Below are 18,504 nucleotides of genomic sequence, written 5' to 3' on the forward strand. Positions count from 1 at the left end.
ACTGAAATGCGGTATAACGGCGATCTTTGGGGCAAATTGGTATTTGATGGTACGCAGATTTTAAGTCTAATGTGGATATATACTTCCACTTGGCAACTTCATTTACTATGGATTCAATGGATGGCAAAGGGTAAGCGTCCAGCAAGGTATACAAGTTGATTGTCTGGCTGTAATCAATGCACATCCTCTTCTTTCCATTACCATTGTCGACGATCAAGGGCTGGGCCCTCCATGGGGAATTGCTTTTCTCTATGCGGCCTTCGCGTAATAATCGTTCCGTTTCGATTCGAATTAGTTCTTGGTCAGCCGATGAAAATTTACGAGTTTTAACAGCCATTGGTTTGCATGTAGGTAGCAAGTGTGAAAACAACTCAGGATATTCGACTTGTGCTGCAGGCATAACAGATGACACAAAAAGTTCAGGCAAATTACCATTAAATTGAAAAGTTACACTTTTATGGCGTTCGAGTAAATCATCGCCTATGATTGCGTCAGAAACCAATTCAGGCATAATAAGAAATTCTGCCTGTTCATAAAAGTGATTGGCAAATTTCAGTTTAACATTACAAATACCATAAATGTCGGTTTTTAACGAAGTGTTAGCCATGTTTGCAACGAAACGAAGAGACGTATATTTAATGTGGTTTTTGTCCACAAAGGTCTTGCTTAAATAACTGTTTGTACTTCCAGTATCGATTAAAGCGTTAGCGAAGGCATCGTTAATTTTCACTTCACTTACAACATGTTTAGAAAATGTAGAATGCAGTGTAGACATTGAAGCTAAACGAGGTGAGTTTATGCAATTGCTTGTAACAACACCCTTACGACTTAAGCAACACTTGGCATAATGGCCAGTTTTGCCACAATAATCACATTTTTCGTCTTTTGCAGGACATTGATTTCTGCGGTGCCAATTACGACTACCACAAAAAAAGCATGTAAACTTGTTCGATATGTGCTTTTTAGTTTGTCTTATTGCTGCGGTTGTGCGATCCTGGCTGGACGAATCTTCGCCTTTACTTTGAGTGTACTCGTGTCGAACTGTCGGCAGCTCAGTTGAACAACTTTGCACAGCACACATGTTGTGGTGAGAATACGTTTCGGACGTGCTTTTTGCCAATTCTAGAGCTCGAGCCTTGGCGTAAGCTTGATCAAAAGTTAAGGTCTGATTTTCGAGAAGACGCTGTCTTATGAGTGTGGACGAAATCCCACTGATTAAGGAGTCTCTCTTCATGTCGTCTCTATAAGCTACTGCATTGACGGGGACAAAGTTGCAATTTCGGCTCAGATTATTTAGACGTGAAACAAATTCGTCAATTGACTCACCGTCTTTTTGTTGTGCAGTAGCAAGCAGATGTCGCAAATAGATCTCGTTCTTTGGCTTGACGTACAAGTTTTTGAGAGCTGTAATTGCATCGTCAAAATTGTCGGCTTCAGACACAGTTTTGTAAGTGTTTGTAGTAAGGAAAGCTGTCAATATGTTGAGCTTGTTGACTGGTTCCTCTCCTTCAGCACGAGGCATGGCTTCCACAAAGTTTGTAAAAGTCTTGAACCAAAACTTCCAATCGTCTTCTGCTGTTGGTGAATTTGGATCTACGGATAGCTTTTCTGGTTGAAGACATTTCCAGTTATTATTGGCCATCTCCGATTGCTTTCAGGACTTGCACTTTCTATCAACTCTTCTAGCTTCGATTTCTATGTAGTTTATTAAATTGTAACGAATAGAATTAAGTAACAAAAGTAGATGACACCATTTAATGGCTTTAATAAACTAAATAGGCACTGCGTCTGAAAAACATAGCAGAACATAAATATACCTTCACGTAACAGCAACAGAAAACTATACTAGCACCACCCTACTTCAACCCAAGCAGCGTGTTAATGGTAACTCAACAAAGGTGTAAAGGAAGACGCGACCTTACACGTCAGCGGCGCCGCTGCAATCAACACAAAGCTTTAAGTAACAGAACAGAACTTCACGACAAATATATAATAATATTATAAAATATCACTATTATATTAATATATCATAATGTTTACGACTTAATATTTTAAGTCGCCTGATACAACCAAGCTAGCAAAAGTGTACGCAAGATTATCATGAACCAGCATTATCGCTTATCTTTGCCACAGAAAAACGTTTAAATGCTCGTTGTATCTACTTTGTTGCGGATTCAGGTAAAGCAATTGGATTTGAGAACAAAAATGTTTAATTGTTGAAGTACTATTATCTCAATCATTTAATAGTAATTATAATTCTTCGAAATATTGATGCGAACATATATTTTAGAATCCAAAAATCACTCAACATATTCTGCTGTGGCGATGGCACTGAGCGGCTACACAGGTTTAAATAGCCCCACTTTGTGGCTGGATACATGCCGTCAGCTGCAGAAAGAATTGAAGAGTCCGTATCTTCAGATGGCCTTTGCATTCCTCATTGCTTGTTGTGACGAGAGCAAGTCAGCCGACCGTGACGATGAGAAGTTTGATCTTATTTTGTCGAATAAAGTGAGTGGAAGATTGCGGTTTGTAGCGAGAGGATTTAAAGTTGTTTCAACCTTTGAGACCTCGTCAGCCGGTTCGACACCGCTCAAGAGCATGCGGCTGTGGGTTTAGCGGGACGCAAAGGCATTTCTGAAAGTCGACACGAAGATTGGCTTCCTTGCCTTCCTGTTTACTTAATCTAAATCTTCAACCACCGGGCGTAAGCCTGGATACGATAAACACACAACCAGTGGTGAAAAGGTGGTAAGAGGCACAAGCGTGTCGTTGGTGGTGAGCTTAACTGCCATGTCGACAACTCTTTTGACGTTTTCTACTAGATGCACCGTTGAGTCCCTTCGTCAACGTAAGGTTTTTTTAAGATTTCTATGTCGAAGTAGTGAGACTTCACTGTTGTGACAGCTATTCATTTTTTTAACCTAAGGCCTGTCATCTTTGTGAAGTTTAAATTAAGCTTCTCTCATATCACATGACAAAGTGTATGTGATCTTAATGAACCTATAACACTTTTTAACTTCAACATTGTACATTGTTATCGCAGGACCTTTTGCTTCAAGACAGGGTGGCATTTGCTTGCTTGTATCTGCCAGACGAATTACTGAGCACTTACGTCAAGTTGCTCTCCGATGACGTCATCAAGAGAGGCTCGCTAGATGGGGTGCTTGTGGTTGGCCTATCGACGCTTTCCGGAGTGACGTTGTTCCAGCAGTACATTGACAATGTAAGGTTCATCTTGACCAGTTGTATCTATTGCATTGAAGTTTTAGTTGCAGTTATATTCCCTGAGATTCTTTTGCATTGGATGAAGCGACGCTGCTGTATTGGTATCGCAAATATTAGTAAAAAAAATGCAAACAGCTTATGAAAAATTTAGTACAGGTTTATTAACTTTTCTTTTCACATTTTGGAAGTTTTTCATAACGCTTGCTGAAAACTATTTTGCTTAAAAGATATATAAAGTGACTAAAAATAGTATAAAAAACTAAAAAAAATTTTTTAAATGTCTGCTTGCACACTTTATTAAAACAGAGAATTATGGCGTCGGATACAAGTGAGACCAACATGGTTAGCATGACTTACTCTCAAATGCAAAAATGCGCTGTGTTTGAATGATAACACAATCGAACGTCAAGTATGACTTAGTTTTACATGTAGTGTTTTTACTGCGTATCCCAGACAACAAAATCCGTCATTTTTACATTGATTTAACGTCTGCAGACATTAAATCAATGTAAAAATGACGGATTTTGTTGCTTGGGATAGTACTCAGTCTTAGTTTGCAAATTCAGTTGTGGTGATTTGTCTTGAAATAAAAAAAATAGCTTTGCACTGCCCAGCAAATTGTTTAAACCTGCATTTGCAGACCGGAGACGTCCAAACACCACTGGTCGCTATTGTACACACCTGCAAGCCCGTCTTACTGCAACAAAACGTCGATGTTCAGCATTGGAAAAGCAGGTAAGCATTTAGTCAACTGCAATACCTGAGCCGTTCCAACTTTGAAGTCAAAGTTTAAATTCGTAGTGCACGTTCATGGTTTATTTGTTTTGTTGGTGAAAAAGAAAAGTGTACAAAACACGGTAAGCACTCTAAAAAATGCGAAAATAAGTAATTTTCGGCTCTCTGATACCCACGTTGGCGCAGTTATTGTATTCATGGGAATACATTGACGAAGAACCTGGAACATTCGTTCCCATCGGAAAGGCGACTGAGCGCTTTCGTCTCCAATTTATCTTGTTATGGCGAGCAAGCACCATACTGCTCCTAGCTTTTTTTTCCAGTTTAAGACCTTTGCGTCAACATGGCTTCACGATCTGTTTCATGGCTTTTGCAATACTTCCTCGAATCGTTAAATAAAAAATTAAATCATAAAGCATGGACAGCCCATAGTTTACAAACTTATGTGCTCTTCTTTAGTTACGCCTTTTTATTGAACAAATGGGAGTTGTATTTCGAGAGAGTTGAATTGGACTTGCTATGGACGAAAGCGTCGAATATTCAAAAGACTTCTTCACAAGTATACGTCCACTGCAATTATTGCAACAAGAACATTTCCAATGCCACTGTGACTCCTGCAAGTGAGTGCACTTGTTCAACTTTTGCAGCGGATTTTATAACCTACTACTGTACAATAAATATTAATTTGTTGGCAAACTGCTTTCGTTTTCATTGTTATTCATGCTACACGCACGCCTCCAGCTGAGCAAGCTGCATAGTAACACATGCGGTAACACTAAGGGCGAGCGACTGTGGATCTGGCCTTATCGGAAGTTTTGCTTAACGTTATATCAAGCTATTTTTATACTGTCATTCTTCAAATGTTTTTTGTTAAAAGGAATTAAGGTTTATATAGTATCTGACTTCAATTATTTTTAAACTTTGTGACTTGCAGTTTAATATACTTTTAAATACTGTTTTAGCCATTATTTTTAAAGTACCGTACATCATTCGTGCACTGATCCAGACAAAAAAATGTCTTATTTTTACATTGATTCAACGTCTGTTGACATTGAGTTAATGTGAAAAGAGGTTGATTTTCTGTCTGGATAAGAACCGGGCGATTTTGCTTTATTTTTACTGTTGATTTGTCATTCTTTGGACCAGTTGTGGCACCGACAGTTTCGCGCGAACCGGATGTTAAAATCATATTAACTAGCCGAAGCTGGTGTTGGAACGAACTATGTTATTGTTTCGTTTCTAGATATTGCCTTACGATATTGAACCTATTTGCACTAAAAATTTGAGATCTTATTTCTGCTTATAAGCTCAGCCGATGCACCGACTTGTCTAGGTTTTATTGCTCCATAACATTCTTATCAGCGAACAGTCGTCTCCATGCCATTCTACCAGCCTTTCACGACTGGCAATTGCATCAAATGTCGACTGACATAGAAACATCGTAGAAGTCGCTGTTCTTACTGGCAGAAGTTACCCTTTTTTACATCATATTAAAGTCCGGTGACGTTAAAACGATGTAAAACTTTTGCTGAGTGGGATAGTGCTTTAGCTACTGCGACTGCTCGTTTTGTTAGTAGCCCCAAGTGCAACCACTAGTCATTAGTCATTAAACGTATCTATCTTTGTCAAGGTCGCAGCAATGCAGTTATCAGTGAAGCTCCAACGAGTTCTCTCAACGCCCATGTTCTCAGGCATAATTCCGACCCTTCCTATGCCAAGCGATTTCCCAGCCCGTTTAAGAGTGAGCTCTTTACAGTAACGCACTATATACAGTATAAGAAAGGCATAGATCCGTAGTTACCAGTTCAGTAGCACGGGTGGCCAATCAAAAAGTGTTGTTATGTTTACCCCCACCAAACGAGTATTCAAATTGTCGCTGAAAATATGCGGACTTTTATTTGCAAAATATATTTTATTAAAGACAAAGTTTTCCTACCCCCTACAGTATGCGACATACCAGCGTGTGAACGGGAAAAGGTGGCAAAATCTTACCGGTTTTAAAAATTGAATTTGCAATTGTTTTGCCAGTGAGATACATATCTGGAGCTGGTGGGGCTACAGAACCGAAAATGACTTTTTCACACTAAACTCAAGATTTTATTTGCAATACTTTATAATCGATGTCTTTAAAAGTAGGCTATCGCTTGCACGGTGATCGTTGTTTTTGTTTTTGAAAATAACGAATCTCTCGTCCAAAATTGGCCACCCCTGATTTAGCTAACATGACGTGTGTAAGAAAATAAGTAAGCTTGGATAATTGCTAATGTGAAAACTACGATTGTTTTTTACTGAATAAAACGACACTTTTTTGTGCCCACAGTAGAGAATTGGATCGAAAGTTCTGGTACTGTTTTTAACTTCGATGTATGATAGCATAGAAATAGCGTAAAATCTTTTCTGAACAGTGAGTCAGCGTGAGGAATGTACCCAGCTAAAAATGTTGTCTTTTTTGCATCGTTTCAATAACTAACTTTTGCAGAGCTAAGCAACATCTAAACTTGCCAAGCAATGTTGAATAGATGTAAAAAAGCAACTTTTAATGGCTGGGTCTCTAGATAGAGATATAACATAGTGTTGTTACAGACAGGCAGAGACATGTTTCGGTACCGACTCTCATGCCTAGATCTCCAGTGAAAGGTATTATTCTCCCTGCACTTCGCACCGTGTTCATAGTTTCAGTAAATTATTGAAAATACATATCCTTGAAAACACGTTTTCTTTTTGGCCTTGATCCTTTGGCTTTTATCTATACACTGCACTGACAATGAGATACTTTTGTTTGTTTGTTTTGGTTTGAGATGTTGTTGAAGAATTGTAGCGACAGCGAGAACACACAACACACAATTGTGCATTTAGAGATTAGCTTGAGCAAATGCCGTTATGTTTGTACTTTTTTAATTTTTTTTTTATCATTTGTCACATTTTGTGGTTTTCTTTGATTTCACAACAGGAATACGCAACACATCTTGGCAGTTTGGTTATTTTTAACCGGTTTTTGTCACGTTACAACTTTATGTTTTTAGTCAGGGTTGATCGGTTTAAACCGGGGCGGTTTAAACCGCCCGGTTAAAACCTGGTTTAAACCGGGCAGTTTTGACCACCTATTACTGGTCAAAACCCCTTTAGTGTATGAATCAAGTTGCTTTTGAATTGAATTAAAAGTATTACCCTCCATGTTTAGTAATGATGTTCAACTATATTTTGTTTTGATTAACAAATAACAATAACCTAAATGCTGGATTTGGAACAAAAAATATTCATTTTCTCTGTTTATTTTTGATATTTCAATCAGTTGGTTACCGTATTTTGCGGACCATAAAGCGCATCCGATTATAAGGCGCACTGTCTATAAATTGCTTTGATTAGTTGTTTGTTCAGACATAAGGTGCACCGGGTTATAGAACGCAAAGTATTTTAAGGAGTATGGGTTACCGCATAAAGCTCATTAAACAAAAATGCGTAATAAATGTAAGCAAGTCACAATAGCACAATGAGCAAAAGAAAAAATGGGCCTAGTGAATATCACAATTGCTAGTTGCTTTTACCATAGTTTATTGTGTAAGACGGTGGTTTATTTATATAATAATAGTATCGATACTGGTTTTGAGTGTAGGCAATAATGCACTACTTAATCCATACATTAGGCGCACCGGCTTATAAGGCGCACGATCAATTTATGAGGAAAAAAAGGATTTAAATTGCGCCTTATGATCCGTAAAATACGGGTATTTTAATTATTGAGAAAATTCAAATTCTAAAAATAAGTTTCTGATGAACCAAAAAATGCTTGGTAGAACGATGAACAATTAGCACAGCCAACTGAAGTACCGGTACAAGAAGTTATTCCAACAAATTTGTTTTATGAAAAACATTTGCCATCAAATTTTGCCTGACAGGTCGGTATTGGCGGCCATGGCCGCCAGCTATTTCGAGGCACATATCAAAATGGTCACAATTCACAACTACTTTTTTATTTCCTAAATAGCCCAGGTAGCCGACCATTCACTACATAAAAATATTTTTCTGGGTTTTGACCAGTTTTGACCGGTTTAAACCTAGTTTTGACCGGTTAAAACCAGGTTTAAACCGCTTAGTGTTCAAAACCAGTTTTGACCACTTAGAGATCAACCCTGTTTTTAGTGATATTTTTGTTGTAGGCTGTGGTTGCAAGTTTTCACTTTCTCTCCCCCGTCACTGGTACACGTCATACTATGACGCACACAGCACGTTGTTGTGTTTCATTTCTAACTAATGATGTCAGATGAATCCACCCTTGCCCAGTTATTGACCTTATTTTGAGTTTCAGTTGCTGCAGTACCTTTGTACCGAAGGTCTAAGAGCAGTGGTTCTCAACTGGAGTGCCGCGGCACCCAAAGGTGCCATTTACGTTTCGCAAAGGTGCCGCAAGTTATTAGAGTAGCGTTATCAAATATGCGCCCAGACATTAAAAGGATTTGGGCTAAAACTCAGCGCACATTTCGCACTGACTTCGTTTGAAACGATCTTCATTAGCCTAAGTTGTACAATGTACATGATATGATACGGAGCTGTAGTTACTTGTTTTTTTGCGAAAACTCTTTTCAAAATTATTTTTACTTAATGCAGAAACTTTTTGGTTTGACTGTGGGTGCCGCCAAATTATTTGGTTGTTTGCAGGGAGCCGTAAGCCGAAAAAGGTTGAGAGCCACTGTCTAAGAGCATACAAAGCAAGGGTATAAGCCATAACGACACCTGTAGCAGGCTGAACTAACGAGGCGTTGCGTTTGCAGGTAGAGGGCGTGGGTTTATAGGCGGTGGAATCGGTTATCAGAATTCGGTAAGTTAACTTTATCGATTTGTAAATGTTTTGAAGGACAGTCGCACCTCATTGCGACATTTACGTAGAATATTCTACTGGAACGTGGAGCTTCAGAAGAAATTTCTTACCGCTTTTTACACTAAAGCTATCGGCACCGACTGTATTGTGTCCTGTGTCTTTGGCTTAATTGACAATTTCATAACTTACTGTGCGATTGCGTCCAAAGTGTACTCTCCTCTTTAATTTTGAGCTGAGTTCACATTAGCCAACCTACATGTCACGTCTTGTTCCTCTCCAGGTGATGTGTTGTCCATCTTGTCGGAAGCCCCTCCCTCGCTGTTCAGTTTGTTCTATGCATCTAGGAACTCGTCATAATGAATCAGGTACATCTTAAACACAGGCTACTTAAAAGCTTATTCAGATTTAAGATAGTTTAGCATCATAATCTTGTTATTAATGGATAAATAAATTTGTTTTGAACAGCTCTTGTTCAGCAACAGAAGCACCAATGTTGTTTTGATCAAACTTTGTGCTAAAGTTGCTGCTTGTGGTAGTCTTGAACCTAATAAAGGTTTTCTGTCAAACTTTGCCCATCACTGATATTTTTGTACTCATTTGCTGCTTTTACATACAGACATGTCCGAGTGGATATCCTGGTGCACAAGATGTCGGCACGGCGGCCACCAAGGCCATTTGAAAGAATGGTTTCAGTGAGTTTTTCACGTTTTACCTAAAATAAAACTGACAGACTGTTATTCTTAATTTATGGAACTTGGTAGATGTGAAAGTTTGGTGTTAATGTGAGAATTGTGTAGAGATGTGTAGCAAGGTTTGAAGTGGTTATTAAAAACACGCATGAATTGCATTTGGGCTTCCGTTCGGAGAATATTGGTGCTGAAAATGACCAATTTTCAAAATTCGTCCTTTAATTGATTCTGAAGACGTTGAAAATGTAAAATGGATGGATTTGGTTAATGTAAATTCATGTCCTGCTATAATAACCTTTGAAATTTTGATTTAGTTTATTTATTTTTTAAGCTTTTCTTTCATTTCCACTTTTAATTCCTCTATCACAAACTGTTTGAATATAATTGATTTTCCAGGCAACACATCCGATGCCCAGTTACTGATTGTAATTGCTGCTGTATGTCTCCCACCCGTCCTCAGCCTTCTTGAACCGAGATAACTCGTCAACTTCTTATTTCTTTGCACTGAACACTGCCAAACACTGTCTGCCTCAAAAGATGTCAAGTTTACAGTTTGGACATACCCGTGCCGTTTTATTTCGTTACTGTGTAAGGTGCATTTTGTTATGACGTGAGAAAGCCGCATTTTTGTGGTACCATTAATTTTCATATGAAGCTTTCCATGGAGTTGTTTGAGCTACACTTCTCACGTGCAGCTACTTGCGTTTACATGAAACTCTCCTTGCCAGCAAATGCTGCATTTTTACATCGTTTCAAGGTAAAAGGCAACCTTTGCTGGTTTTGACTTATCTATGTTAGCAGTATGTAAAGTAATCACAAATCGTTTTCATAAGTTTTGTTTTCAAAAATTATGGCTTTTGTTTCTTTTCTGAAATCGTGGAAAATAAAACCAGGGAACTGAGATTTACTGCAACTCGCGAGTAAAAGATAAAATTCTATGACAGTTTGTACCCTTTATGTGACACTGTGTAGTACACAAGGTGAGTTTGGGAGTAAGAGTAACCGATTCACTACATGTTTTACTTGTAACTTTTCAAAAGCAAATTACTTATGACGATTTGGCGAGTTTTTTTGGCGATTGCTAGTTTGGGGACCGCGATGTTAATTTTACCTTTTGAAAAATTTGTCGGTTTTTTGGAAGGAATATTAGGTTAGGGGCTGTCCATAAAAGACGTCCTCAGAAAATTTCAAAAAATCACTCACCCATGTCCGCAAAATCTCCGCACTGTGTCATAGAAAAATCCCCAATTTGCACCCTTCCCCCTTGACTGCGGACGTCTTTCATGAACAGCCCCTTAACTTATGTGTGATGACAGGAATATTCAACAGAGTGGAGTCAGACAAACCACAGCCTGCAACTGTACACTAGATGAAAAATGCAATGCTGCGTATTGTGTTTATACTGCCATCAGTTTGATTGAGCGTCAGATGTTTTCTGACACTAGTGGACGCTGTCGGATAACAAAATCATTTGTTAACAGGAGGTATATTTTGTATGTTTAGTTGATTGCAGCACCATGGTCCTGTGTCTTGCCACGCTGGACAGGTAGTCACTACATGGTCTAACCCCCTAAAGAAGACAGTCGTGTCTGATTGACGAAACGTCGGAATAAAAACAGATTCTCACTTTATTATACATCTTGTGATAGTTCAGCTTAATTTGCACCAGTAGAACGCATCGTGTTTTTGAACTAAATTCCCAGTGAACAGCCTCATTGCATTTTCAGGAGGCTTATAGTTTGTGCAAATGGGTACGGGTAGTTCCAACGTCATATGACAAGGTTTTTACAGTACACTTCCCTAAAGGTTGTATGAATTTTCCTAACCTACACAAGTACACAACACGATATGAAGACTCAGTGTACCTTCTCACTTTATTGAGTTTTCTTGCGCTACGGACAGTTGGAGGTTCACTGCAAATTAAGAAATGGGCAGAACTGGAAAAAGTTCTCTTTGCTTTTACGTAAATTCATTCTCATTAAATGAAATGCTATATTTTGTTGAAATTGTGGGTGCTTAAAATTCTAGTTGAACATCTGCAGAACTTTTCTGCAGCAGTTTGAGGCTACTTGTCGTTACTAGGCCACTAGATAGCCCATTTGCGAAAATATTTGCAAGTAGCCTACCACTTTCCACCAACTCCGAATAGTGACAGCGAATGGGTTTAAGTTTGTGCTTAAGGTAGGCTACCATTTCAGCTAAAACTTACTGTAGTAAAATAGGCTACCGCATGGATTTTGCTTCTGAGGCCTAAATTTTTCACAATCTGTTCCAACCTGCGTTTTGGCCGAAAAGTGTAAACGTGAAATGTTTGCTGCCAATCGGCCTAGGCTACTGACGTTTTTCTTTGAGTAAAGTGGCTACTACAAGCCAGGGCCATCCCTGTTACAAGTGCGCTTGGGCAACGCACTTTCAGGACTGCTCTCCATTCAGCGGCACCTAGTGAATAGAATAATTCCTCGGCAACAACACTTCAACCATCGGAAAACTTCACTGCAAATCTCGGTAACCGGCCTTGCGTCAAGAACCTCCACAAGTATGCGAAACTACCAGGAATAAACAATCAAGGCTTTGTCAGTCCGAGGATAAAGATTCAAAACCAAGCAAACCAGATATGTAAAATTGTCCAATATCAATCAATCGTTTATTTATCAAAACACAAAAGTGACATAAAACAATAATACATACAATGTTTAGGTTTTGTTGTTGATAGGGAGACAACGAAACGACCATACGGTCAACTAGTCAGTTGCCACCCTGGAAAGAATAATTTGAGTTATGAAACTAATTAACAATTTAACCAAATTAGTTACAATCAAAAAAGAAAACACAAACAAGACTAATACTTCGACTAGTAGCTTACAATTAATTGTCAGCTTCATAAAATTGTATGCGAGATTTTCCAACAAATAGTAGCCTAATCATTAAAATCAGTGGACACTGGACACCATGACAATAGACATTGTTGAATGTAAGAGCTTAGGCCAAATGAAGACCCACTTATCAAGTATCATAACTTTGCAAAGCTGATGCTTTGCTATGTTTTTTGAAATCATAAAAAGATAACTTTTTGAGATTGTTGGAACCTCTGACCACACCATTGGTCCAAATACTTGTATGGATTTTTTGCCAAATTCTGTATTAGTGCGTTTAACAAAATAATTATTGTTTGCTTGATATCTAGTGTTATGGTTGTGGATGAGTGAAGAACTTGTGAACAATGCACAGTAGGCAGAAGGGTACAAGTTCATGCAGACTCTGAACATGTGTTTTTTTACTTCCAGTGTACATATGTCTTCCAGCTTTAAGATATTCATTTAAAAAAATAATGGACTGGTAGGCCTATGGGCTCTATAATCGCTTTTTGTGATTATTGTTATTATTCTTTTTTGCATTTTTCTGAGAGGGTCTAGAACTTTGTTGCAAGCTTTACCCCAGCTAGTAATGCAATATTGAAGGTGGGAGTAAATTAAAGTATAATAAACGGTTGTCAATGTGTCTGAATTCACATAATCTCTCAGTTTTAATAAGTGGTAATATAGGCTATAAGCTCCAGTAGAGGTTTTCTCTATGAGGAGATAAATCGAAGGCCTGATCCTAAAGCCACTCTTGACTCGATGTATGGTTAAAAAATTGTTTCAAATAACATTTTGTCAAATTAAAGCCTATTCGATTGTTGGCCCTGCCTGCCAAAGTGTTTTAAGAGAATTCTGAAAGTAGCCTAATAATTCCGGATTTGCTGCATCAATTCCTCCCATAGGCCGATGTTTTCAAATAAGTTACTGTACTTAATTTTAATTTGTATTGTCATGTCATGGTTGGTCTGTCATGCATAGTGAGCAAGAAACATTTTAGTCTACAAAAATTCCGTCCACATCAAAAAAAGAGTTAGGCCTAATACAAGATAACAGAGAACCTGCATGAGCAGCAGCAGCAGTGGCCGAGTGGTTAGCGCGTTGGGCTCGCAGTCGAGAGCCTGCATGTTCGACTCCAGCCACCCGCACTTGCTGTTGTTTCTCTGGGCAAGAAACTTTACGATAATTGCCTCTGCCAGTGATCGATTTCGAGTAATGGGTAGTACCAAATTTAATAAGTAGAGTAGACAACCGGAAACAGACATTGCAGTCGGTTGCAGCGTGGGTCAGGTGTACGTCGGAAGGCGTACACCGATGCATTAGCGCTCAATTCCGCTTTCCCGTAATGCAGGATAAAGATAATAAAACAAACCGAGCTGTCTGTGGACCAACAGAAATTTTAGGTGGACCACCAGTGGTCCACCTGGACCACGTTGAGAATCACTGCATTAAAGCTTAACATTTAACCCAAGTTTCAATATCAAATACAAAAGCTTCCAAAATTGATGATGCTACATTTTACATTAAAAAAATGTTAATGTTAACTTCAAAATACAACACTATACAAAGTTCCTAAACTGGTAAAAAGTTGAAAACTCAAAGCAAAAATTGATTTGTCCAAATAATTGATGATTTTATTAATAAAGTCTACTTCAAAACGTCGTAGGCCTATCTTGTAGCCTATGGTTTTTTAAGCTCTCCAGTCAGCTACGACTCAAGAGTAAAGCCTGTTCGACATAACTTTTTCTGCATTTTATCATGTATTTTAAATTTTTCATAGGCTTCTGAAATGTTTGCATAATCTAACAAAAAAATCTTACACGAAATAGTGAAGTAAAGCAGCGCAAAATTTCTGTTTGACAACAAGTGATGTTATTTCTATTTTTAGAAAACCAGAATTTGTTGTCGCAGGTTTACGAAGTTTCAGGATTGAGATCTTATGCGGGAAAAAATTTAAATACTACGCCGCATGCTTTCCGCTTTGTGGTCATGAAACCTGTTCTTTCTGTCAGTCTGTAAACAATTGACTCGATTTCACCACCACAAACATGAAGAAAAACAGAAAAAAAAATGTTCGAGTTAAATATAGCAACACTTGCAACCTGTCTGTCTCGAACATTGTCAACAAAAGAATAAAGAGAACCAAAACGCTTCAACCGTGTCTCCTTCAACTTATTACATCTTCAAATTCCTTTTTAAACATTTTAAATTCCAAGCAATTTTTGTCGATTCGATGTCGAATTACAGTTTATAAAAGCAAAAATGAGAAATTTATAACTTTAGCCATTCAAGTATTCAGCCGAGATAGCGATCTTCCCTTTTGAACAAATTCCTTGCTGCTTTTTAGAGTTCTAAAAACCAGCCTTGTTCTTTCTTTTTGATAACCGCTATGTATATGAGCTGCTATCCAACCTGTCTTCTTCCTAACTTTCGACTCAAGTTCCACATGTGTTGAGTGAAGATTGATGGTATATTGTTAACAAGAGACGGGTTCAATTGTGATGTGGAATAGTCACTTCACACTCTTATTACGTCCGTCCGTTAGATTCACACATCGTAAAAGAAAGACGCAACACGTTTGGAAAACACAAGTTAGAAAATTAGAAAAAGAATGACGAGAGATTGTCGCTCAAGCGTGACAGTGCATCGCAATGATGACGTCACGATTGCGCGACAATCCATGTCACAATACGGAGACAGATAACTTGGCCATAATTTCGTGAACAAGCCTAGTGGCCGTGTGGTTGTCGCTTTCGCCTCTTAAGCTGATAGGTCTTGGTTCGATTCCAGGTCCGGTCATACCAAGACTTTCAAAACGATACCGATTGTGTTCTTGCTTGCATAACGCAGTGAAGATATGGGGAAAGAATGTGAGCCGTCGTAAACGTGATACGAAATTTAAATTGAGCCCTGTTCCTAAACGACTTTATTAGTTGTAGAGCAACGATAAATAAACCATGTCATTATTATTACAGCTCAGAGTTTTGAATTGTTGAAAAACACATTTAGATTAATTGTGGACATCATACAAAAAATTGATTGAAATTGCAGATCACGTTTAACACAAGTTTATACTTGATACAAAAGTAAACTTCGAATAGTCTCAACCTCAGTTCTGGTTCCTTGATGTTATTGTTCCTATAGTCTGTTGTTGTTGTTTCGCATGACGCTATAAGTCCACGCATGGCCACGGTCCACGCAGTTTTCATTTAGCCAATCCATGAGGACGTTGTTACATTGGTGGGCTGCGAGGTATCCTCCTTGAAGCTTAGTTACTGGGCACTCCAATATGAGATGGTCTGTGGACTGATTTTAGGCATTTTGGTTGAGTTGTCATCTCCCATCGGTAAAGGTCATTTGTTTTAGTTTGTTTTGTTCTTATGCGGTTTGCAGCGGACTATAATTTTCTGATAGCCGTGTCAAAGCCTGGGAGAGCTTTTGTTGGGTCTTTGATCCGTGATAAAAGCATCATGGAAAGAATAAGATTCGAAATAAACTAGAAGTTTCGTCAAAGTGATGCAAAAGTTAGCAAGTTTAAAGAATTGAAAAAGCAAACAATGATTACAATAATCATTAATATTGAACAAACTAATATGATTTTTTTGGATTTTAACTGGGTCGATTACTATTAAATATTGATAACATCAATTTTTATTATGCATAATTTCATAAAAACTGACAGAATAACCGAAGAAAAGCAACTATTTGTATCAAACTTTTTAACATGATTTTAACTTTCAGAAACGCGTAGGCCTGTATGCTGACCTTAATCGCATGCAAGGGGGTTATAAATCGTTTGCATTACTTCATGCCCAATTTAAAAAGGTCAAAATATTTTTGAAAAGGCAACATTAAGGTTAATAATAATAATGATAATTTATTTCACACCAGTAAAGTGCGGCGTCATTTAAAAGTTTCCATGATTGGCGATTTTCAGCCAACTGTCGCAGTTCTTCCAGGCTGCATTCTGTGAGCAATCGAACCCTTCACATGAAAGTTTGTGCTGGTCTTCCTTGGTTTCTTTTACTTTGGATCAGTTTTGATAGAAGCAGAATTTCATCGTAAACTGAGCTTATTGGATGTCGTATTCTATGTCCCAACCAAAAAAGTTGACGTTTGTTGATTTGTTGAAGCAGGGGAGTTTCTCCTACAGCACCATATAACAACTGATTTGTATGTTGTATGCTTAGTCAACTGATTTGTAATGAGTGTCCTGTGGGGATACAAGTAGTCAAATACTTTGTTTTCTTCACGTTAATTGCAAGTCCAACCTCTTCAGCTAGCTCCTGCAGTTTTTCAACGTGGCTTTGGGCATTTTTGATATTTTTATCTAGCAGAGCAACGTCATCAGCAAATGCCATATCATACACAACATTTTTTTTGGTTATTTCAAAACCATTTGTTACACTCCGAAATCCTTTCAGTATGTAATCCACTACTATTATAAATAAATTTGGAGAGCCAAACTATCATCTTGTAGTATTCCTTGAGTTACAGGGAACTCGACTGATTACTTTCCATTTATTGAGACAGAAGCAAGTTGGTCATTGTAGAGTGCTTTGGTTCCCCGAGTTATTACTGGTGGTACATGAGCAGCTTTCAAAACGTAAAACAAAGTTTTGCGATTTATAACTGTCAAATGCTTTTTAAAAATTAACAACCAGTGATCTTTGCCATTCCATGGAGTTTTCTCGCATTCTTTGAGGTGAATTTGTTCAATGCAGGCTGCAGCTACGAGTTGGTCGAAATCCAGATTGTGTTGATAGATTCAAATTATACTAAAACTAAAACTTCAAGATTCTTCACCTACTATCCTTTGTAGATTTTAACATCTCAAAGAAATAGTCAAACTTAGATTAAAATCATAAAAAGCTGTCAAAATTAGATGATAAATAAAAAGACACAGCGATATTTTAAGAGCGGTTAGCCACTTTTATGCTGATTTGGCAGAACGATGGAAGTTACACAAAAGTTTTATTTCATGGATGAAAACAATTGTAAATGTTTTCAAAGCAAAGGACAAACATTGAATCCTTTTTCACAAAATGTATCAAATATATCTCTTGAATAGTCAGAACGGTTTAAATCGGATCTACGAGATACCGGTGTATCGTAACAGCAACAAGCCAATCTGAATTGAAGTCTTTTGTGACCAGTTTGATTCGTATTTGCATGCAAACATCAGATAACGAAAATTTTGCAAAGAAACGAATTTTTATTGGCGCATAGTTTCAGTTACCAACAATTCAAACGCGTCTTCGAACATTTGTCAATGTGTGACGTCAGATCCATTCCAGTGTTTTGAGCAGAGACATATCCAAGTGTTAAAAACTAGGCTACGACTCCATAGGCAACACACCAAAAGTAGGCTATACTGCGTTTGACATAAAAGTTAAGCTGTTTTATTGCCTCTTGCTCTTGCTAAATATATGTTGCTTTGATCATGATCAATGGTACGTCCTTCTCTTTCTTGCATGATGATGGCTGAAGTGCTTGCGAATGCGCCTGTGCGTGGGTTGGTTAACGCGGATTAAATGGCGCACATTCAACAAGCACACGTAAGCTTGACAGGGGCACCAGCTTTGTCCAGTGGCAAGATGATTGGACTGGTGACATCCTGCAGCCTTCATCCGCCTTCACAGCTGTTGAGCTTGATTGGCTTCATTTGCCTGTTTCTTCGTTGGGGACTTGGAAACTTTGGGCTACGTTTTGTCCAGGGCCTCTGAGAGAAATTTTCACTAGGGGTACGAAGAGTCATTTCGGGCCCCCCTCTCACTCCAGGCCCCTTTGTCTTGGGAAAAACGTGTGATGTTTGTTTAAGCGTATTGCACAATGCACACCATACAACATTTTGCTGCAGAATTGGACATCTGTGTGCAATAATAGTATCAAGCTGTAGTAAACTATTCTTTAATTTTAATAGGCTATATGTACAGTAATACTGAATATGAAAGAGGATAAATATGTAATTTCCCTCATGATATAGGCCTACCCTGCCCTGCTGCCAGATACGATAAGACTGAGCATCATAAAATACAAATTTATAACAACAGAGAATGGCATTGGCCCACCCTAGATTAAATTCTATTCCCATGCATCTGAATAATGACATAATGTAAGGTGTCGCTCCGATAGCTCAGTTGGTTAGCGCGTAACTTCGTGAACGAAGAAGCTTCAAGAT

At 38.2% G+C, this 18,504-nt stretch overlaps 1 protein-coding gene and 1 pseudogene across 3 annotated transcripts in view; one reads left to right on the top strand and one right to left on the bottom strand.

Moving 5' to 3' along the window:
- LOC145777063 (GATOR2 complex protein MIOS-like) overlaps positions 1-10,369 on the top strand; it is a 28,001-nt gene extending 17,632 nt beyond the window's left edge. The window contains exons 13-22 of one of the 3 annotated variants that reach the window (XM_082588345.1): positions 2,291-2,511; positions 3,047-3,226; positions 3,869-3,963; positions 4,423-4,583; positions 5,594-5,704; positions 6,547-6,600; positions 8,733-8,779; positions 9,060-9,144; positions 9,396-9,471; positions 9,865-10,369. In XM_082588345.1, coding sequence (XP_082444471.1) covers positions 2,291-2,511; positions 3,047-3,226; positions 3,869-3,963; positions 4,423-4,583; positions 5,594-5,704; positions 6,547-6,600; positions 8,733-8,779; positions 9,060-9,144; positions 9,396-9,471; positions 9,865-9,937 — 1,103 coding nt within the window. In that variant the 3' untranslated portion in view covers positions 9,938-10,369. The remainder of the gene's footprint in view (positions 1-2,290; positions 2,512-3,046; positions 3,227-3,868; positions 3,964-4,422; positions 4,584-5,593; positions 5,705-6,546; positions 6,601-8,732; positions 8,780-9,059; positions 9,145-9,395; positions 9,472-9,864) is intronic. The other 2 variants (XM_082588346.1, XM_082588347.1) reach the window with 2 other exon arrangements.
- LOC145776957 (uncharacterized) overlaps positions 1-18,504 on the bottom strand; it is an 868,661-nt pseudogene that overhangs the window by 754,915 nt on the left and 95,242 nt on the right.

The sequence above is a fragment of the Aplidium turbinatum genome, chromosome 9, assembly GCF_918807975.1.
Source record: "Aplidium turbinatum chromosome 9, kaAplTurb1.1, whole genome shotgun sequence".
NCBI classification, from domain to species: domain Eukaryota; kingdom Metazoa; phylum Chordata; class Ascidiacea; order Aplousobranchia; family Polyclinidae; genus Aplidium; species Aplidium turbinatum.